Raw genomic sequence first — 24,375 nt, 5'->3', positions numbered from 1 at the left:
CGCATCTTTAATTTCTGGAATGTTTGAATGATGAGAAGCAAAGTTATTATATACGAGGGTGGTCTTAAAAGTTCTCAGCCTCGACCATAGATGGCAACACTATTGGCAATATTTTTTTTTTTTTTTTTAAGTTGGTATATATGTCATAAGCATCCATATGAAATTGCAAGTCATTCTATCAAGTAGTTTGTTTTATACAGCTAAGCAAAAGTGTTGTCTGTATCAATTGAAATGGATAAAAATTGAGTATTGTGTGGTTTTAAAATTCTTTGTAAAAAAAAAAAAAGGTTTAATGCCAAAAGAAATTTATTTGAAGTTCATAAAAGTTTATGGGCACTCTTCTCCTTCGTTTTAGACAATTAAAAAATGGGCTGCTGAGTTTAAACATTGTCATACCAGCCTTGAAGATCCATGTGAAGGACATCCAAAAAGTGTAACAACACCAGAAATCATTGATCAAGGGCACGATATGGTATTGGATGACTGTTGAGTCAAAGTGCATGAAATTGCTGAGACTGTAGGTATTTCAAAAGAACATCTAGGATATATTTTGCATGAAGAATTGCATACGAAAAAGTTTTGCGCAAGATAGGTGCTGCACTTGCTCATAGCAGATCAAAAACGCACTCGCATGAAAATCTCTGAACAGTACTTGGAGTGTTTTAACAAGAAGAAAACTGATTTTGTGTGTCGATTTATTACTATGGATGAGACTTGGATTCACCATTACACACAAGAATCCAAACAGTGGGCAGAAGCCAGTTGTTCAGTGCCAAAGAAGACCGCCAGTTCCATCAGCAGGAAAGGTCATGGCATCGGTGTTTTGGGATGCTAAAGGCATTTTGTTTATTAGTTATCTTGAAAAGGGTAAAACAATAACTGGGAAATATTATTCCGATCTTTTCACCAGACTAGACAAAAATTTGTGAAAATTTTTTTTCACGAATTTTTTTGAAATTTTTTCACTAAAATTTTCAGAGGAAAACATCTTTCATCAGGATAATGCGTCTGTCCACAAAGGTGTTTTGGCAATGGGAAAATTAAGGGTCTACACTATGAATTGTTGGAAGATCCACCCTATTCCTCAGATTTGTCTCCCTCTGACTTCTGTCTCTTCCCAAACCTAAACCTCTTCCTCGCTGGGCAGTGTTTTTCTTCGAATCAAGAGATGATTGCAGCTATAGAGGGGTATTTTGCAGATCTTACTGAGAACCAATATAGGGACAGGATAATGTTGCTGGAGCATTGCTGGAATAGATGTATTAGTCTTAAGGGAGATTATGTTGAAAAATAAAAATAATTTTGAAATTATAAATTTGTTTTTTCATTGTTATGCCAAGAATCTTTCAGACCACCCTTGTTTGTGGAGCAATGTCTTGAAGTATTATGATAATAGGTGGCATATCATATGAGTTTGTTTTTTTACACATTAACACTTGGCTGTGTTATGCACATGCATGCATCTAGCAAAACTTGTTTGACTTCTTAAGATGTCCCTTTTGTTTTAGGTGGGCAGGCATATTTTCAATATGACAGACCAATTTCCATTTTTTTTTTCAGTAGAATTTTTTTTTCTTGTAAAATTTAACATTGCAAACTCTTCATAGTATGTCTAAACCTTCAGAAATTTAAAAATACAAACAAATAGAATTTATATTATGTTGTTTATTATTTTAACGGTATAATAGAACACAGAAACTAAGTAAATAATTAATTTATTAACTTGATGCTGATATTTCGCTGGTAAGCAGACAAAGGAAATGCAACCGTGGTGATGGACACAACTGAATATGAAAACAAAATGCACACACTATTACAAGATCAGTCAACATACAAAATTATAGATCGCAATCCCACCAACACACAAAAGAATAAGGCACGAAAATTATTAAAAAAAGTCACTTCCTGGCCCAAAAACACAGTTAACAAACTCAAACCCTTCCATGTTAGAACACCGAGGATCTATGGATCACCAAAAATTCACAAACCAGGCACACCCCTACGCCCAATTGTGGACAGTATAAATAGTCCCACATACAAACTGGCTAGACATTTAGCAAAGCTACTAGCCACTCTCACTAACAATTCTCCCTCCTTTATCAAAAATTCAGCACACCTAAAAAGCATCTTACAACACCTCACCCTAAAAAGCTCAGACTTAATAGTAAGCTTTGACATCACTTCACTATTCACAAATGTACCACTAATAGAAACCCTCAATCTACTGAAGTCACACTTCCCCCCTGATATATTTGAACTATTCAAATTCACAATACATGCAGGATATTTCACATGGAAAGGGAAAATATACAAACAAATTGATGGGACAGCCATGGGCTCCCCCCTTTCTCCCCCTCCTAGCCAACTTTTACATAGAACACCTGGAAAAACAAGCAATCAATACAGCCACTCTCAAACCAACACTTTGGCTACGCTATGTTGATGATGTGCTTGCCATTTGGCCACATGGCCTTGAGACATTGAAAACATTCCTAGCACATTTAAATAGCCAACACCCAAAAATCCACTTTACTATGGAACCGGAAGCCAACAACTGTCTGCCCTTCCTGGATACACTCATTACACGTCTCCCAGATGGTTCCTTATCATTTTCAGTTTTCAGAAAACCCACACATACAGGCAGATACTTACACAAACAATCACACCATCATCCTTCTCAACAATATGGCATTTTAAAAACGCTAACACATAGAGCGAGAGCAATCTGTTCAAATGACAAGGCTCTTACTGCTGAACTGACTCACTTACGCCACACCTTCTTGGCCAACGGCTACAATCCACAAAAAATAAACAAAATACTAAACACTCCTAAGAAACCCCTCCCACCATCCACCACAGAGAACTACAACAAAACAGTTACCATCCCTTACATTAAAGGCACATCCGAAAAGATCTCAAGAATTCTCATTAAACATAAACTACGCACTACATTCAGACCATGTAGCAAATTAGCCACCCTCATCTGCTCACCCAAGGACAGCATTCCTCCTTTATCACATCCAGGAGTCTACCAAGTACCCTGCTCATGCAATCAAGCCTACTATGGTCAAACAGGAAGAACTGTGACTATCCGCATCAGCGAACATAAATGATACGTCCGGAAATATCATTATGGGAAGTCGGGCCTAGCAGACCATGCTCTGGATACCCCTGTACACAGGATCAACTGGAAAAACACAAAAGTACTACACAGAAACCCATATAAATCAGAGAGATTGTTCTTAGAGGCGACAGAAGCCCTAAAACACACCCCAAATCTCAACAAATATGGCTGTATTAACTTGCCGAAGATCTGGGAGACAGTCATATTAAGGAAAAACTAGCACTTTTCTAGGACTCTAGCAATATATGATAGCGTTTTTTTTTTTTTTTTTTTTTTTTTTCAGATAGAGGGTGCCAAAATCAGGACTCTAGTCTTTGTGTTGCTGCTACAATTTTGTTAATGTACACCATGTTGTTTTAGTCTCGCGTATTGTGACAAACAGTGTTTTTGTGCTCTGAAGATGCTGGTTATAATACCAGCGAAATATCAGCATCAAGTTAATAAATTAATTATTTACTTAGTTTCTGTGTTCTATTATACCGTTAAAATAATAAACAACATGTTCGACGAACACATAAGTCTCTCTACACGTTTAAGAATTTATATTAATCATCATTGAGTTATATAACTGGAAAGCACGAAGAAGTTTTTTCCCTTCTTCATGAATATTTTTCTCTTCATGAATATGTTTTGCATATAAACTTTATTATTAGTTTGGTAACCTCTATGGAGTCAACAGACTCATTATGGGAGGGCCACTCAACCAGCAACATGTCTGTCATAATGGGCTTCAAAGTTTTAAAATTCTTTGTAAAAAAAGGTTTAATGCCAAAAGAAATACATGTACTCACAATGCATTCCACTTACTACCATTTTCTCCATGTAAAAAATGTATTCCTTGCACCCTTCTTCACCACATCTGTATACAACTTCTAGGGATGGCCTCTCATTCTTCCCATCTTAACATCCAGTCTTTTTATAATTTCTTCTGTATTAATCTGATAGAATTCTTTAACTTGAAGTTCTCTATAATATCTCCTCTTTTCCTCCTATCCACCTACCTCTGTATCCACATTCTCTCAAATGCTATTCATAACCAACACTCTCGAGTCCTGATATCACTTTGGTTATTCATCTTTGAATCCTCTCCAGTGTTGCCACTTCACTGAAAACTAGGTAACCAAATCTGAGCACAATAGTCCATATGTGGTCTGATCAATGCCTTATATAGAGGCACCGCCATCGCCTCCTTATCCCTACATGTCAATGTACTTTTTATCATAGCAGGGATACGATGTGCAGCCTTTGCAACACTTGTGATGTACCCTTAGAACTTCAGTTCACTGTCTACTGTTACTCAAAGATACTGAATCTCATCTACCTCCTTTATTATAGCTCCTCCAATGCAATATGTAGTCTTATATCTCTGTATCCAAAATGGTAACATTAATAGTATCTTGAACTACATTATTAATATTTAGTTCAAGATCTGAAAGGAGGTATCATGTTATTTGCAGGCATTGCTGTATTTTGGATAATAATGCCAGAAAACTCTGTGATGATTCTGTAAGTGGCTTTGAGTAGGTTAATGCTTTAGGCAACAAATGAGAGATACTGTACCAGTTCATTGTTTGCCAAATTGCACACTTTAGCAATTCAGGTCTATCATATTGGTAAAGTGTTGCTTTAAGAGGTGGGGATCTTGGGACTATTGGTGGTTAGTGAGCTGAAGTTCAGGGCACATTACAAATGTTGTAAAGGTTGCCCAGAAAATTGCTGAAATAATGCAAAGTAACTTGAGAACTAAGGATATGGAGGTGATAGTGTCATTATATAGAATAAGCTCATCTAGATTGTTTTTTACACAACCCTAGATATCAAGATGATAAGGAAACATTGAGGAATTCCAGAAGCAAATGACAAACTCTTTTTTATGAAGACAGATTGAGGGAATATGCTTTGCAGGACCTGGAGAGGTGATGCAATTAAGACATAAGAAGTTGGCAAGAGGAGTCTACTAGATGTCCATGCACTTTGTTTGCTATAGACTCTTCTGCCTTTCATGTGTGGGAGTAATATATATATATATATATATATATATATATATATATATATATATATATATATATATATATATATATATATATATATATATGTGTGTGTGTGTGTGTGTATGTAGAAAGTTTTTTACCTGGGGTATACTATACATTAAAGATGCTAAGCAATTTTATAAACTTGGTTTTAATCCTTTTTCCCAAGTAAGCAAACAAGCAGGTAGGTAAAGTTTGCGCCTGAAGTATTTTCAGGTCTTAGGCAACTCATGGTAAAGGTGGAGTATGCTCTGATCACTTTCCTTAGTATCTCCCATAATGCAAAGCACATCTCCTTGCAGACATGTATGATGCTGTGTATGATCACTTTCCTTGGTATTTCCCATAATGCAAAGTACATCTCCTTGTGGATATGAATGATGCTAAGTGCACGTTCTTTGCATTATGGGAGATACTAAGGAAAGTGATCAGATCTTACTCCACCTTTACCGTGAGTTGCCTTAGACCTGAAAATACTTAAGGTGCAAACTTGACTTACCTACTTGTTTGCTTACTTGGGAAAAAGGATTAAGACAAAGTTTATAAAATTTCTTGGTATCTTTAACATATATGTTATTTTATGAGTCAACCTTATGGTTGGTTGGATTGCAATATGCTATTTTACCAGGGAATGATTATGAAACTAGGTGGTTTCCCATTGCCTTCCTTGCCCTAAGTATTTATGACTGTAGACATTTGTGTTCACAGGGGCGGTTTGCCTGTTCTAGTGGATGAAAAACTCAAGTTTCCGGGTGAAAAAATCCCTTACAGGTCTCATATGGATGTAAGGGATTTTTTAATTTGAAGAGACCAGATAAATGTTCCTCACTTCATGAACAGGAATTGAGACGGGTCTTTCCAACCAAAGGGCTTTGTGTATACCGACTGAGCTACAGAGGCTGCTCTCTCTCTATCTATATATCTATATATATATCATAATATTTTATCATTGCTAACATAATATTATATTGGGTGAATATTCCAGGTGTGCTGGTGTGCAGTGCACATCCACAGAATAGAAATATCTCCAATATTATATTTTTGCATTTATTCCCATTAAAGGCTTCACGAATAGACAGTTTTCGAAGCTTAAGCATTGCATCACATTCCCGTTCATTCAGGTGTGCGGTCACAAATGCACCTTTCAGCCCCTTTAAAAAGACATAGATTGCACAGCAGGTCAAATTCTTAGTTTTCCAGTGTTTTAAACTGCTGAGAAGGCAAGGTGGGGTGAGCGCTGAGACAATAGCACCTAGTGGCTGTGGTTGGTTATTGTGTCTGATGCATGTATGCAGCATAGCATCTGTTGAGGTTGGAAAGTTTTTTAATGCTATAGGGACCTTTTTATTTTAGACTTCGGAAACGACAGACATAATAAACATTTATCTGTTCCTGAACAAAAATGAATACTTCTATATGTTAAAAAAAAAGTTGTTGATCTACAAAAATATTAACATATGTGAGATATCTATTATTGATAACACAGAAAAGCCACTGACACTAAAAAAAAAATAATTAACGAATCTAGGATTCCTGAAAGTGTGGATAATTCCGATAATGATCAGATATTATATATACTGAGTCTCAGTAAACAAAAGAAAATTCTTAGAAAACAAAATGAAATATACATAAACAAGAGAAATAAACATAACATTCACAACAAATTTTATGAGATGTTTGCTGCTCCATCAAACCGCATGTATTCCTGCCACACCTAAATGAATCACCCGATCAACATTATCAGATCATTGGATTAGCCTCTCCCTATAGTGGCTGTTTATTATTGGTTAGTTGTTTATACTCTTCTATCAAATCTCATTCCCTGTCCTCATAAGTTTTTTTTTAATTATGCCATCAGAAATTCACTTATTCATGTCTAGACTTAATAGGATCACATGCTAATTGCTTTACCAAGCAACTTATAGGACACACATATCACAACTGTCAATTATTAATAATTCATTTGCCATTAATGAAAGTATTTCTACTCTCGCTTATTCTTTTGTTTACATTTTCCACTCTCGCATGACTTATTAATGATGGTTCACATATTTACACCTTTGAATAATTCAAATATACTAACCAAATACAGCATTCTCTTTCATTATTGTTTTCTAATATATTTAAAAACAAACACATTGTTCCTCCACTGTACACAGATTTGGTTACAATTAATTACAAATTAAAGTATTCAAAGTTATCCTACAATTAATTGCATTGGACCAATTAATATGAGCGCTGTGCGCTGAATTGACGTGAATTTTGTAGTGGGGCTGCATAAGCCATGCGACAGCACACCTAACCAAAATGGACATGCGATACCACTGATATATATATATATATATAGGGGAAATGTTGCATAGATAAAAAAAAAAAAATAAAAATAAAGGTGGTGGAACAACACAAGATTATTTCTTGAAACTATATATAAGGGTAATGTATTGTAAAAGTCGAAAAGTAGTGTAATTTGCATCGGGTAATGAAAGAGTGGGTAGTTAATACACCAGTGCCAGATGTATTCAGTTCATGATATCGTGATTATGATGATCATCGACATCTCCAAGAAGTTCAAGAACTCGTTGCGGGGGGGGGGGGTATTCTACTCCACTCCGCTACACACATCTCACTGTGATATGATATGATATTTTGTTTGTAGAGAGTTTAGCCTCTTAAAGCTTGAAAATAATAAAATAAACTGGTAGTTAATCTTACCTATAAATTTCTGTAGAAATGGGATTAACTGTCCTAAATATTATTAGAAATTAGGTTTTACAAAGTGTAAAAGAAGATGGGAAGTTAGATGTAATGCATTCAGCTGTGATATCTCCTAAATGAGACAGGAAAGGAAGAAAAACTGTTTACCAAGACTTGGAAAGTGTCATCCAATAGTTGGAAGAGTGAACAAGCACAATAAAACATGAACAAGCTAAATACCATATTCACTGCAGTTTGTGATATTCAGTAGGTTCAGAAAAAAAGTTAAAGCAAAAGTTGATAATTAAATGAGCACATCATTTTAGTGTTATTATTATTATCATCATCAGGAAATTAATTCCTCATTTTGTTTCTGCCATAACTTCATTATAGATTAATAAAAAAAATATTTCATTAAATTTTAATTTGAATAATTAATATAGAGATCTTATTTTGTAGCATAGACTAATAGCTTGTTTATGCTAAATTTTCATATTATTATTAAAATAATTTGTAAAGGACTTTTGATATTGAAATTTAAAGTTCATCTAAGTTAATTATTTTAGTCCAGTGGTGTAGAAGATAACAAGGTCATTACTGATATGGACGAATATGTGCATATTAGCATCAAGGAAGTAAGCTCTGCCAAAAGCAGTGCATCATCCTTGTCTGAATCTCCACAGAAAAGATCCTTTAGCCCTTCACCTGTATCAAGTGGACTAGAAGTAAGAAGTTCTCCTAAAAGAAGAATATCTGTTGGAGGTAAGCAAACAGTTGTCAGAATTATTTACAAAATTCTAAGCAGCGAAAGATTTATACACTGCCAAGAGTACAGATGAATAGTCCTTAAGTTCTAACACAACTAATTGATGTGTACAATATCTTATGTAAAACATTATGCTAATCATAATGATTTACATAATGATATTATATAAATGATTTATATAATAAGTTTACATGAGTTGACTACTTTTTAAGACTTTTTTTTTCACTGTAAAAGAATTTCTGGAATCAGCACAACACATGAACATGTTTTTAAAAAATTAATTTGATTAATAATTTGATTAATTTGAAAAAAAAACGATTTCGGAACATAACCCTACTTTTTCTATGTGATCTGAGACTCGCATATAGCGATTTATATAACGCAGCATTTATGTGGTCAGTAATGCCGCATTACTGAAATGGTCAGTAATTCATTATTCCGCTAATCAGACTTCAATCATATCCCTCATACCCTGAATGATAACAAGAGCAAGTGTAAATTTCAAGACCAGCATTCGCTCCTACAAGAATGTATGTTTTAGTTCTGTGGACAGAGCTGTATCGTTTAGAACAAATGGCTCTGGCTCTGTGTGTAAGTGTTTTTAAAATGTCATACTGTTGAACTGGATGATGATGTGGTTGTTTATGTAGGCATTTTCCTGTGTGTGTGTTGGCTTTCTGTAAATGGAAAAAGATAGTGATCCATTTGAAAGGCAGGTGACTAATGTGTCAAGATATTGTAAACAGTTATTTGCTTCTTTTTCTACTGTATGAAGTGGATTTTGGGGATGTTGGCTGTTTAGGTAGCTGACAAATGTCTTGTGTGAATAAGTGTCTTGTCCACGAGGCCAAATCATCACATCATCAACATAGCATAACCACACTAGCGGCTTGTATGTAGCTGTAGTAAGTACTTCATTTTCAAAGTGTTCCGTGTAAAAGTTTGCTTAAAGGGGTGGGGTGGGGCACTCATAGCAGCACCATTGATCTGTTCGTAGATTTTTCCTCCCCATGTAAAGTAACCTGCATACATAGTAAATTTGAATAATTCAAAGATATCAAGAGGAAATTTAGACATGATCAAATGAAGGTGTCTATCAGTGGTACATTGGTAAATAAAGAGGTGACATCAAAGCTAACCATTATGTCTGAATTTTTAAGGATGTGATTTTCAACTAGTTTTGAAATGGACTGAATTTTTTTATAAAAGTAGACTAGTTGCCAGTAAGGGGGCAAGCGACTTGGATAACTGTTGGGCCACTTTAAACGTGGGACTACCTATGTACCTGTATCAACTTTGGGGCATAGAGAGAGAGAGAGAGATATTAGGTTTGCGAATTTATGGATTTTTGGTAATCCATACATGTGGGATGGTTTAACATGAATTGGTTTTATTTCTTTGATTTCTTTTGGCAAGGAAGTCACTTTTTTCAGTAATTTTCGGACTTTTTTTCATTTGAGACAGTGGGATCTCGATCTATAATTTGGTACCAAATTATAGTTAAAAATAAGTCATGAATGCAGATCTCTAAGCAAGTTCAGACCCAATAAACATATTTACTAATATGCCCAAGGAGGAAACCTTACTACTGCTAGAAGAATTCTTCCCAGTAAGTGCCAATACTTACAATGTTCAAACACTGTGCAGATGGCACATTCTTTCAAAACAGCAGCAATTATGAACAGAAAGAAGCCTTAGCTATGAGCTCCTCAATCCATATCCACATCTAACCAATATTTAGATGGAAATGCTTTGAAAGTCAGGTCTTAGAGAGCCACTATTTAAGATCTAAACCTAAAACCCAAGAAGATATTTTCCTTGTTTATCTTCTTGAGCTAGAGGATGACTAGTTCATGTTGAATCTTACCTGAATGGATTAAACTAAAAAATAAATTTAATACTGAAACAGAGAACAGACTACTCCTATTTTATGACATATTAATTTCAGTTTCAAACCGCAGCAGATTAGCATATGTGAAAATCCCACACCACTTGGAAAGAAGTCAACATCAGTGTTATTAAGATGGCACCCATCTTAATAAGATCTAGAATCTCCTTTCACTGATAACTGCAGCAATTCTACAGGGCATACTTTCCACAAGTGTATGACAGCAATCACTGGGAATTTTGGACAATTCTTCCTGTAGGGAGGTCCTGAACTGTTGTGCAGCAGACATCCCTTGACTTCACCCAATGCTCCACTTCATCCCAGAGATGTTCAATATGGTTGAGATCAGGGTACACTGTACACTGTCTTGTTAAAAGAGATAATGATTAGTTCTGCAGAAACACCATAAAGTAGGAAGCATTGCATTGTTCAGAATGTTCACATAGCTTTCAGAGTTCAATGTTCATGGCACCAAAAAGGAAGTCCAAAGCAAAAACAGGACCATAGCATCAAACTGTCACCTCTGAGTATCATAGTTCTGGTTATGCACTGTGGTAAGAGACGTTCACTGCTCATCTGCCACACCTATATCCTCCATCTGTTTGGTGGAGGGTGTAGCATGTTGGTTTGGGTAATGTGGGGCTTGCATATTGCAGTTGACTTCCTGTAGTTCCATCTCAGTATGGTATCACTGATTGTTGACCTGAAAGCATCTTCAGGACTGGGGTAAGGTGGTACAACACCGGGAAACTCGCTGCAAAGGTGGAGCAAGCTAACATCACTCCTATCTCAGTATCTCCCATAATGCAAAACACATCTCCTTGCAAATATGTCTAATGTTATGCATTAAGGAAAGGGCCACTACCCAGACTAGTTTCGACCTTTATTGAGGTCTCTTCAGTGGGAGCCAGGACCAAGTGGAGATACCAGGCAGAAGCATTAGCAAGGTCATCTCTACCTATAGGAGTTGCCAAATGGTGTGCCACCTTTTTAATAAATTACTCTGGATTTAGAGAAAGATGTCGAAAGTTTATTTTTCACTTGGTTAGACTATAATAAATTTAGTTTAATCCTTTATCCGAGTGTGAGCAAACAAAGTTTGCACCTAGAAGTATCCTCAGGACTGGGGTAAGGTGGTACAACACTGCATTGCAAAGGTGGAGCAAGCTAACAGCACTCCTATCCCTCCTATGAAATGAATAAATGGTGAAGCATGCAATTTGGAAGAAGGCAGCATAAGATGAGTGGTGATAACAGTTGCTTGCATGAGGAGTGCAAAGAGCAATCAAGAGAGGTAACTTGCTTAGTAAGAGTAGGAAAAATGCAGTATAAGTAGCAGTTAACTAATGAAACCAAAAGGAATCCTATAGAGTTTGGCCAGCAGAAGAAAGAAAGAATGATTATGGGATGATGATAGTGGTTGGAGAGAATGGTAGAAGGATAATCACTGCAGAAGATACAGTAGAGATGTTAAATGAGCAATTCATAAAGGTATTTCACCCTCATGAAAGTAACACCATGCAGAACTTGAGAGCAGTGAGAAGGGAGGAGGAGCCCACTGATGGTGAATAAGCAGGAGGTACATGAGAAACTGAGTAAACTTGACATCAGTAAAGCTGAAGGACTTTATTGATGTCATATTACTGCGGTGTATTGATGGTATATCACTGTGTGTCTTGAACGAAGGTTCCAGGAAGTTAACAATAGCTTTAAGTTACCTTAGTAACTCGAGTCTTAGATTTGCCTGAGTTCCAAAAGAGTAAAAAGAGGGCAAAACTGTTACGAGGCTTGGTCTGAAATTCCAAGACTAAGGCTTGGAATTACAGACCAATCCGTATCTCTAGATTTGTGGTAAAGCTGTTAAAGAGGCTAGAGTGAGGACCAGGATTCAGAAATGGGTTGGTGACAACAATATTAGTAATGATGGACAGCATGGTTTTGCTAAACGAAGATCGGTTTTTAGCAATCTACTTACTCACTATAACAAGGTGGCAGATACACTGGACAAAGGAGAAGCATACACAGTATATTTAGATTTTATTAAAGCCTTTGATAGATTGCCACATGACAAGCTGGTAATTAAATTAGAAAAGATGGGGTTGGATAGTAGATTAGTGCACTGGATTGGAGATTGGCTGTCTGATAGGTATCAGAAAGTTGTGTATTTGGCAGTGATATTGCAAAGGAGGAAAGTCACCAGTGATGTGCCCAAAGCCTGTTTTGGGTCCATTGCTGTTTAATTTATATGTAAATGATATTAGAAAGTGCCTGAATGGTGATATACAGTTGTCAGCTGATAATTCAAAGTTGGCAAGAACAACAAATGTGTAGCCTTCCAAGTGGACTTGAATAGATTTTCTGAATATGCAAAATGAATTGGGTTACCAGTTCAATGTAGCAAAGTGTAAGGTGTTTTTTTTTTTTTTTTTTTTGTAAAGTTTGGGAATCACAACGTCATGCAGAATATAAGATTGGTGGGGATATCTTCAAGGAGGTAGAGGAGATGAAGGATCTAGGGATGTTGGCAGATAAGGACCTGAAATCATATTAAAAATACCAAGAAGGAACTTGACATTGTTAGCATTCAAGAGCATGTGAGAAGAGCTAATATAAAGTGGTATGGTCATTTCAACAGAATGGGAAAGAAAAGATTAGTAAAGCAAGTGATTGATGCTATGATGGCAAGAAATAAACTCAGAGGAAGACCAAGATCTAGGTGGATTAGGCATTTAGAAGTGCCTTGGAAAACCAAAATAAAAGATCAGACAATATTGGAGTCCTGAAAGTTGACGATAAAGTAAACTTTTCATGTATAATCAGAGTATTCTGTATACCTCCCTGTACATATCAGGAATCTGATGATAGCAAACATTGATGTTTATTCCTGAAGGAGTCCAATATAGTGTGAGAGAAACTAATCAAGTTAAGTTTTTTTTTTTTTTTAATTATATAAACAACAATGACATATCCAACAAAAAATATATTTATATTTAATTCAGGTAATTCATGTAAGTTAAAAAAACATATAAACTATGAAACAAATACATAGTGTAAAAGTATAAAAATTACAAATTGTACTTCAACTTCATTGCACATAATGCATAAATGTTTTAGACAAAATAAAATAGTGCATATTTTAATCTTTCATAGCACGAGGATTTGAGGATTGGTTAATAAACACTGGTTTTGTCATGTAATCACCTGATGCATTACTACAAAACAGTAGAGTAATTTTATCTTTGGAAACTTTAAATCCAGGAGCTGATCTTTCATATTTCTAAATATAGGTGCGTTTTTGCACTTTTTTCCAATATAACCCGGATTCGTCTGCATTGAAAACCTGGTTTGCACTATAAATGTTTATAAACTTTGAGAGTTTTTTGTTTAATAAGATTTCCATCCATAGGAATTTTCTTTTGAGGTGTAATCTATCAAAATCATTAGAGATTTTTCCATTAGAATATCGTGTACACGAGCAACGCGCTTTGCACTTATCATTGACCCAGCAATAAACACTTTCTCGGATTTTATGTTCATTTTGTTTGATTGTTCGAATTGTTGATTCATTTAAATTCAAAGTCCCTGCAAAAACCTCTGGTTTTTCTCCATTTTTCAACTAATCCAAGATTTTGAATATTTTTCTTCGAGAGAAATTAATTTTGTTTTCGATGTTGGTTTTTTCTTTCATTGCAGTTTGTGGCCATTACTATAAAAATAATTTTTTGCACAAAAAAAGCAACCATTACATATTGTGTGTAACTCACCAGAAAATGAAGTGCTCAACTTGAGATGAACACGCTTATGATTTTTAATGCACTTTTCTGGCAGAAACGAGGACAATTTTCAACAATAAATCTTTTATACGGTAAACAATTGAGGTACATGCGTACTAAAGGGTATTTTCCCCTAATATAAATTCGCTACTTATAATTACATGTAGGATACACGCAGACACAAATTTAACGAAGATAAAATTTGATTTTTAAGTCGTGTGGCGAAAAGCATATGAAAAGATAAAGGGTTACTACAATTTGTAGACCATGTTTTTATCGGAACCATGTTGTATAAGTACACGTTCAACAAGGGTTACTACAATTTTAGACTGCGTTATATCGAAACCACGTTGTATAAGTACCTTGTTATACAAGGGTTACCTGTATTTAGAAATTTATGTACATTTAATCATACAAATACAACATTTATTTTACAAATAATATTCTATTTTTTTTCAATTTAGCTACTTGAATACAAATTCTACCCTACAGTTCTTCTTTTATGAACTGGTCAATAACATTGCCATAAAAAGTTGGTTGTAACTTAATTTTCCCAAGCAACACACACACTTCCAAGGCTGGCTGAAGCTCACTGGCTAGAGCTACTTTGACTGCGTATGGCCCGTGTTTAAGCAACAGGGTGAGATGATGTGACGGGAGCGGAAATGACTATGTGCATGCATGAAATTACAGTGCTTAAGCAAGGACCTGGATGCTCCGACAACCGAGCAAGCCAAGGTAGCTTGACTAGCGTCGGCCTTCAATACACAATGCAAAGCTCAATTATTGCTGCGCAAGCTTAAAACGTCTTCTGTCTACAAAAATAAATGCCTAAATGGAATGCTTATAAATGCACGCATTTATTAACAAATAAATATTACTTCTTTCTCAGTTAATGAGCTTGGCAGCAAGCATGGAGAATTCGCCACTGCATTCTTGGCCAATGGCTGCAATCCCTACAAAATAGATAAAATACTCCTTAGCCCCCAATACCCTCTCCTAATGCACAGGGACACAACATTGCCATTTCTATTCCCTACCAGAGGTAGTACATCAGAAAAGATAGCCAAGGTACTGATGAAACATGGCCTTTGCACCACATTTAAACCTCATGTTAAACTAGCAACTCTGTTCCACTCACTCTAAGGATAAACTTCACCCTCTAGCACACCCCTGGAGTGTACGAAGTTCCCTGTGACTTGGCCTACTATGGGCAAACAGGAAGATCAGTTAACATCTGCCTGGAAGAACATAAAAAATATATTCGCTTCTATTACTATGGCAAGTCAGGACTAGCAGACCATGCATTGGACAACACTCCTTCACACAAGATTAGAATGAAGAAAACAAATGTGCTATCTAGAAGTTGTTATATATCTTATTTTTTTTTCTACCATGACCTTGAAGAATTCTCCTAACCTAAAGAAATGCAGTTGCAGGTTCATGGGAGACTATTATTGTAATAGCAACTCGCACATAGCTGAAATGTTTTTTTTTTTTTTCCCACAACATGAGAGGGTGCCAAAATACGACTGTAGATCTTTTGTCCATTACAATTGTATTGTTTCACTTATTGACTGTGATGTGCTCTGATGATGCTTATTTGAAATTCAGAAATATAAGCAGTTAATAAAACATCTTTTGATAAAATTGTTTGATGTTGTTAATACTGATAAAAATAAGTCATGAATGACCGTCAACACCCAAGCTTATCTGTTAGATAGAGATCTGTATGTTTTATGATATATTTTTCTCAATAAAATATCTGGAATGTTTTATGTATGAAATGTTTTTTCAACATGTAGAGCTTGTAGCATATATAAACATACATATGCAGGTTCTAAAATCTCTGATATCCTTTGTAAGTTTTAAATGCTGTGATGTTTTTATAGCACTTGAAACTTCCAAACTACTTCTCAGCAATGACCCTGCCATTAACATGGAAACCAGTTCATCAATGAACCTTGCATGTGATATAGAATGCACGTCTTTGTTTGGATTTTTCATGTAATTAGATTCTCTTAACATTTTGTAAGATGTAGCTCACTCTCTCATATTGAACATCTTAGTAATTGTTTGATAATTTCTGAATTCCAACACAGCGAGAGTTTTTTTTTTTTTTTTTTAATATAAATTAATGTTCTTGTCTTGTGTTCATAAGAAATAATGTTAAACAGTCATAGATCTGATGGATTACTGTTCTAGTGTGCATCACTTAAAATAATGGCATGAATTCAGTTTAGGATGTCAAGGCAAATTTCTTTATGGAGATATTTGAAAAGAATGCTCTAAACTCTGCCCTTCCTCCAAACCTGCTCTAGCTGTGCTGTATAGAAAATGTGTTTGCTATTTACTAACATTGCCTAGATACTTTAAATACTATTCTTTCCTATTTGAACAGCCAACACCTAAGGATCCATTTTGCTGTGGAAATAAAAAGTAACAACAGTCTGCCGTTTCTTGTCCTTCAACATCTGTGGAAAGCACATACATACACATAGATAAATATATACACCAACAGTTATCATCATTATCCCACCCCCCCGACAGTATATTATATTATGCAAATGCTAGTTCCCAGGGCAAAATTGATTTTGCTCTGATAACACTGCACTCACTACTGAACTCAACCATACAAAAAACACCTTTTTAGTCAATGGCTTCACTCCACCAGATAAAAGAATACTACCACCCTTTGGACACTCCTTCTCCCCCTCCTTCAAACACAGATACAACAAATCCACACCATTTTATATATCCTTAGCATCTCTGGAAAAGTGTCCAAAATCTAAAAAATACAATCTTGTGACCACTTACAGACCACACAGAAAACTATCATCCCTTATTTGCTTACTTAAAACCAGCTACATCTGGATTTACGTAGGATCTACCAGATACCCTGCAGCTTCGATATTTTCCTGCTTTGGCAAGACAGGTAGGACAGCCAACATTAAGGTATCAGAGCACTAAGACAACATCCATTTCCACCACTATGATGGCCAGTCAGGTTTAGCAGACCATGCTCTGAATACCCACTACAGGATCCACTGAAAAAAAAAAAAAGCTATTTTACTTCACTGAAGCAAATTTACTTTTCCTTGTATCTGCTTCTGCCCTCACTAACTATTCTAACCTCAACAAAGACAGTTGTATTAATTTGTCTCTCATCTGGGAAACTCATTACATGACAATACCAATTTAACTTTGGCAAAATACTGGAAATAATGAGTACATTTATTTAGTCATTATATATAATCTGCATTGTTAATTTACTTAAATAACAGTAAAATATGCAGGTTTGTATAGCAAAAAAATTTTAAAATACTGGAAGTTATTGTATAAGGTTATTTTTCTCCTTTTTGAATTTAGGAATCATTCAAGATAGTAATATGGCAGCCGATAAACAGGCATCTGAAAGTGATGATAAAAGAGAGAGTACTGAATTTAAAACTGAGATATTGAAACCTGCAAATGTAGATCATAGTCACTCATTAAATTCTGAAGAAAGTGGAGAAAGTGAATTATCTCAAAAAGATGCAATAGAATTGAAAAAGACTACTCTTGTCAAAGCTTCTCAGGTCAGATTTATTTTATTAAAAATGTGTTTTACAACAAAATATTAAACAAATGTCAAATTCATTTAAAAAATTATAAAATTAACATACATCAATTTCTTATCTGATAGGATCCATTATGGTCAGAAAAGTTCTCATTTGAATTAAGTAATAGTCATCAGTTTTTAAATATTGGAGTATGGTGCAAAATGCCTCCTGACCAAAGTCCTGAAAAATCAACTAAAACAGGAAGAGATTTTCTTTTAGGGCATGTAAGTTAATATTTTGTTAGTATGTGAATCTTTAAAATCAATATTATTGTTATTATATGATATCCATATGTTTTTATGAGTTGAAAGAATGTTCACTTTGCACATAATCCAGAAATCTGATATGCATTGCTTATCAGTTTGCAAGGGATGGAAAGAGGGGAAAATAGTTCCATTGCAGAAAAGAAGCTCTAAGATATGTAGTAAATTACCAACTGATCAGCATATCAGGAGTTGTTGTCAAGGTACTGAAGAAGTTGGTCAAGAGCAAAATACAGGAATGTATAGGCGAAAGTGGGATACTGTATGGGGACAACATGGTTTTGTGGGTTTATCATGCCTCAGTAACTTGCTCACATTCTAAATACAGCGATAGCTGAGTTGGATAAAGGCAGGGCCGGTCAGAGCGTATCTGATGCCCCTAGGCAAAGAAAATTTAGGTGCCCCTATACATTGTCTCTCTCTCTCTATATATATATTTTGTCATACTCACACAAACATAAGCCCCGAAGTCTTAGCACCCCTAGGTGATTGCCTAGGTTTGCCTAATGATAAAACCGGCCCTAGATAAAGGTAATGGGTTAACAGTTATACTGCTGGACTTTGCAAAAGCCTTTGACAGGATATGGAATTCAAATCAATAAATTGCAGCACATGGGGATAGATATAGGATTAGAAAGGTAGATAGGTGGTAAAGTGAAGATGGTAACAGGTCTATGGAATGAACTTTATGAGAACAGGTTGAAGATTTGTGGGTTACAGAAATTGGTTGACAGGTTGAAAAGGGGGTGGTATGTTGAGACATACACGTTACTGAAGGTTTTACAAGATTAATTCAGAGGAAATTTTTCAGAACAGGTATGGTGGTGGTGGTGGGAGAACTATGGTCATCCTTGGACACTGAGCTAGAGTGTAGTTAGCAAAGGTGTTAGAACTAGATTTTTTGTTTGGCGAGTGGTGAATGAGTGAAATAGGTTTGCTAAAGTCTGTTGTGGTGCCATGACTGTGAATGAGTTAAAAGCAAAGTATGATAGATACTGTGCAAATATTGGATAGTGTTTAGGGCCTCCCTCAATGAGTCTAAGGACTCCATGAAGTTGCCCGTAATAATAATAATTTATACTGTCATTCATAATATTTCAGCTTTCATCCACAGATCTGTTAGCATCTGTCCAAAACTAAGTACAGGTAACCCCCTCATATTTCTGATATAACACAGTCTAAAAATTGTAGTAACCCTTTATCTTTTCATATATTTTTCACTGCTCGACTTAAAAATCAAATTTTGTCTTCGTTAAATTTGTGTCTACCCATATCGCGCATGTAGTTATAAGCAGCGAATTTATGTTAGTTGACATATAAATTCGCTGGCATGCACATTCTTTGTGTGTGTGTGTGTGTGTGTTGTCAATTGTTTACCATATAAAGTGTTTTTTATTATTACACATGTAGTTAAGTAGTGAATTTGTATTAGTGGAAATACCCTTTAGCACGCATGTATATCAGTTGTTTACCGTATCAAGTGTTTGTTGTTGTTGTTGAAAATTATCTTCGAAAATGAAGAGTTTTCTGCCTGGAAAGCGCATTAAAAATCATAAGTGTGCTAATCTCAAGCTGAGCACTTTATTTTCTGGTGAGTTACATAATTAATACGTAATGTTTTTTTATGTAAAAAATTTATTTTTATAGATGGCCACCAAAACTGCAACAAAAGGGAAAAAAACAACAATGAAAAGAAAATTCATTTCCCTCGAAGAAAAAATCAAAATATTGGATTGGTTGGAAAATGGAGAAAAACCAGGAGTTTTTGCAGGGACTTTGAATTTAAATGAATCAATAATTCGAACAATCAAACAAAATGAACATAAAGGATGAGAAAGTGTTTATTGCTGGGTCAACGATAAGTGCAAAGCACGTTGCTCGTGTACGCGATATTTTAATAGAAAAATGGAGAAATCTCTAATGATTTCGATAGAAGATTGCACTCAAAAGAAAATTCCTTTACAAGGAAATCTTATTAAACAAAAAGCTCTCAAATTTTATAAACAACTCGATCAAGATTCTTCATAAGAATGCTCTCAGCATGGGTCAACGATAAGTGCAAAGCACGTTGCTCGTGTACGCGATATTTTAATAGAAAATTTTGTGCCAGTAAGAGTTGGTTTGAAAACTTTAAAAAGCAGTTTTCTTTGTATAATCCAGGTTATATTAGGAAAAAATGCCAAAACGCACCTATATTTCGAAAAATGAAAGATCAGCTCCTGGATTCAAAGTTTCCAAAAATAGAATTTCTTTACTGTTTTGTAGCAATGCACCAGATGATTACTTGACAAAACCAATGTTTATTAACCAATCCTCAAATCCTCGTGCTGTGAAAGGGCTCGGTAAGTCCACCCTACCTGTTTATTGGTGGGCCAACAAAAAAGGCAGGGGGTTATGGCTAGCATGTTTGAAAATTGGTTTTTCAAGTTGTACCTGATGCAGGAAGTTACACAAAGAAAAAGAATATCAACTTCAAAATTCTACAAATTTTAGATAATGCACCAGGCCACCCGACAAATTTAAGCCATCTGAATATAAAATAACATTTTTGCCACCCAGTGCTACTTTACTTATTCAACCACTCGACCAAAGAATAATATCAACATTTAAGTCTTATTATATTCGTCGAACATTCCAATTAATTTTGGAAAAAATGGAATGTAATCCAAACATGACACTGCCTCAAGCATGGAAAGAGTTTTCATTATTGAATTGTGTGAAAATTATTTCTCTGTTCATTAAGGAAGTACAACCCCCTACACTGAATGCTTTCTGGGGAAAAAAAAAAAAAAATAGCCTGAAGCCATTCTGGAACAAAATTTCGTACCTCCAGTGGATGTTGCGCTAAGTCGTATAATAAACGTCACACACATTTTTGGTGGAGAGGGCTTTTGTGATATGGTTGAAAATGAAATTAGTGAATTAATTGGTGGGGAAACATATTTAAACGAGGAGGAACTGGTTCAATTAATAAATGATGTCGAACCAAATGGTTGGGAAAGTTCTGCTGAAGATTCTGATTGTGATAAATCCATTAAAGAATTCAGTTTAAAAATTAGCAGGATTGGATTTGGCAAGAAAGTTATTAAGTTATTTTATGGATAATGATCTCTCAATTGAACGCTCCGGAAAATTCACAAGACAATTGGATATCTGTTTATTATTATTATTTTATTATTATTAAACAAGACCTCATGGAGTCAAAGACTCATCTAGGAGGTCCTTTTATCTCCCACACATCTCATCATACTGGGTCTTAAACACATTCAAACTCCCTGCAGACACCACACTCTCAAGCAAGGCATTCCAATCATTCACAACTCTACACGAAAAAAATCTGCCTCTCACTCCCCTACTCACACCCTCTTTATACAGTTTCCAGGGATGACCTCTGGTTCTCCCCTGATCTCCCATTATTCTCTGTAGAACTTCTCCACCATTGATCCTATAACAACCCCTTACCAACTTGTAGGTCTCTATCATATCTCCCCTCTTCCTTCTCTCCACTAGACTCTGCAAATTACATCTTTTCAATCTTTCCTCATACTCGACATTCCAGAGGTCAGAAACTACCTTAGTCAGTCGCCTTTGGACCCTTTCCAACATCTCTTCATCCTTCTGAAAACCAGGTGACCAAATCTGGGCACAATAGTCCATGTGTGGCCTAATCAAAGCCTTATACAATGGAACAAGAATCTCCCTACTTCTACACGTCAATGTCCTCCTCATCATTCCCAGAAGTCTCTGTGTTGTCTTCACAATTTTGGCGATGTGTCCCCTAAATTTTAGATCCTTATCCACTATCACTCCCAGATCTCTTATTTCCTCTACTTCCAACAATATATTCTCACCAAGCATAAATTCTGCATCCCATCTTTGTTTTCCAAATTTTAAAACCTTACATTTTGCAACATTGAACTCACATCCCCATTTGCTTGCCCAATCACTCAATTTATTCAAGTCTTCTTGCAAGGCCACAACATCTTCACTACTCTTTATGGTTCGTCCCAACTTTGCATCATCTGCAAACAACTGAATATCTCCATCCAAATCTTCGCCAATATCATTAATATACAAGTTAAATAGTAATGGCCCTAAAACAGATCCCTGAGGCACTCCACTAGTGACTTTCCTTTTCCTGGATATTGCACCCCCATACACAACTTGTTGATACCTATCAGATAGCCAGTCTCCAATCCAATGCACTAATCTAATATCCAACCCCATCTGCTCTAGTTTGACTGTCAACTTATCATGAGGTACTCTATCAAAAGCTTTTGCGAAATCCAAGTATATTACTGTGTATCCTTCTCCTCTGTCCAAGGAAGTAGTCACTTTATTGTAATAAGTAAGTAGATTACTAAAACACGACCTCCCTTTAGCAAATCCATGCTGTCCATCAAAGATTATACCATTGTTGTCAACCCAACTCTGGATCCTAGTTCTCACAAGCTTCTCCAACAACTTAACCACAACACCTGACACACAGATAGGCCTATAGTTTGATGCTTGAGTTCGATCACCTCCTTTATGAAGTGGCACAATCTTGCCCTCCTTCCACTCTTTAGGGACTTGACCAAGTGCAAGACTCGTATTAAAAAAATATGTCAAGGTAGGTGTCAACTCTCTGGCACATTCCTTCAGAATACGCGGTGATATATTATCAAGTCCCACAGCTTTATTTACATCTAGTTTACTCAACTCCCCAAACACCTCTTGCTCACTTACAGTCAGTCTCTCCTCCCCATCATCAACTGCTCTTAATCTCTCCATGAAGTCACATTCACAAGATTGAAAGATCTTTATGAACTGCTCATTAAGTATCTCCACCACACATTCTGCAATAGCTGTCTTTATACCATTTCCTCCAATCAACGTCATCCTTCCATAATCATTCTTTCTTTTGCTGGCTACATATCGAAAGAACTCCCTAGGATTCTTTTTAGCTTCATTAGCTAACTGCTGTTCATACCTCTCTTTAGCTACTCTCACCAACCAAGTCACCCTCCTTGCCTGGTCTTTGTAGACCTCATGAAATTGGTTACTTCCACTTCTCTTATGCTGCTTCCACAATGCCCTTTTTCTCTGTATTGCATGCTTAATCTCTTTATTCATCCATCTCACACCTACTTTATTTAACCTTCTCACCCGTGGTATACATTTAGACATTGCATCCACTAAATATTTTTTGAAAATCCCCCAAGCTGCATTGATCTCTTTTCCAGCTAATTCTTCATTCCATGCTACACCTGCAAGCTGTCTCCTGAGCTCTTCATAATCACCCTCCTTGTAGTTCCACATATACCCTTTTTTCACAGGGGTCCTTGCACTGCTGGCAACCACCCAAGTAATCACCTCATGGTCACTTTCACCAATTGGTGGATGATTTGATACCTCATTGATAATTACATCCTCCGATGATATGACCAAATCCAAGACCCTTAATCCTCTTGTGCTCTCTGTTACATACTGTCTGAGGTAGTTATCCCTCAAAAACTCAAGAAACTCGTTTTCTTTAATTCCAGTTGCTATCTCTTCATTCCAGTCTATATTGCCATAATTAAAATCACCCATAATGATCACCCTTTTCTTATTTGCTTGGCTTATTTGACTATACATTTCACTATCACCACCATCCACATTACCAGGCCTATAACAACATCCCACCAAGTACTTGATTCTATTCACCTCTATCTCACACCATACTGCCTCAAAACCACTGGCCCCATTTCCCTCTTGCATCTCTACCTTGTATGGACATAACTCTTTCTCTATCATCAATAGCACTCCCCCTCCCTTTTTACTCCTTCTATCCTCACGAAACACATCATACCTTTCCATCTCTATTCCTGTCAGGATGTCATCCTCATTTAACCATGTCTCACTTATTCCGACAATCTCTGGGTGCACAGATGCAATTAGTGCAACCATTTCATCCGCCTTGTTCCTTATACTTCTAGCATACAAACACAACAACTCATTTCTGGATCTACAGCTAGTTCCACTGATACCACTCACTCGATGTGATCTCTCCATGCTGGGCTGGGGGCCATTTCCCTTTCTGCTTCTTCATTTTAGAACCCTTTGCAATTCCATCTGTTTCCTTTTGATCCCTGATCATCCCATTACTTTCCTGCCTACATATGCTCTCACCTCCTCTTGGAGCATCCACCTTTCTCACGCTGTGTATCCCTGTCCACCCTGAGCCTCCCCGTTTCCCTGCTCCTCTTGCACA

General features: G+C 36.0%; 1 protein-coding gene across 1 annotated transcript in view; it reads left to right on the top strand.

The window, feature by feature from the left end:
- The window catches only part of Pdzd8 (PDZ domain containing 8), a 269,988-nt gene that overhangs the window by 156,557 nt on the left and 89,056 nt on the right, over positions 1 to 24,375 (top strand). The window contains exons 8-10 of the mRNA XM_090402639.1: positions 8,415 to 8,610; positions 17,645 to 17,853; positions 17,961 to 18,101. Coding sequence (XP_090258765.1) covers positions 8,415 to 8,610; positions 17,645 to 17,853; positions 17,961 to 18,101 — 546 coding nt within the window. The remainder of the gene's footprint in view (positions 1 to 8,414; positions 8,611 to 17,644; positions 17,854 to 17,960; positions 18,102 to 24,375) is intronic.

The sequence above is a fragment of the Typopeltis vanoorti genome, chromosome 13 (genome assembly GCF_054136105.1).
Source record: "Typopeltis vanoorti isolate ZY-2024b chromosome 13, IOZ_Tvanoo_1.0, whole genome shotgun sequence".
Taxonomy (NCBI): Eukaryota; Metazoa; Arthropoda; class Arachnida; order Uropygi; family Thelyphonidae; genus Typopeltis; species Typopeltis vanoorti.
The sequence above is the reverse complement of the archived record's forward strand: the minus strand, read 5'-3'. Positions and strand labels throughout refer to the sequence as shown.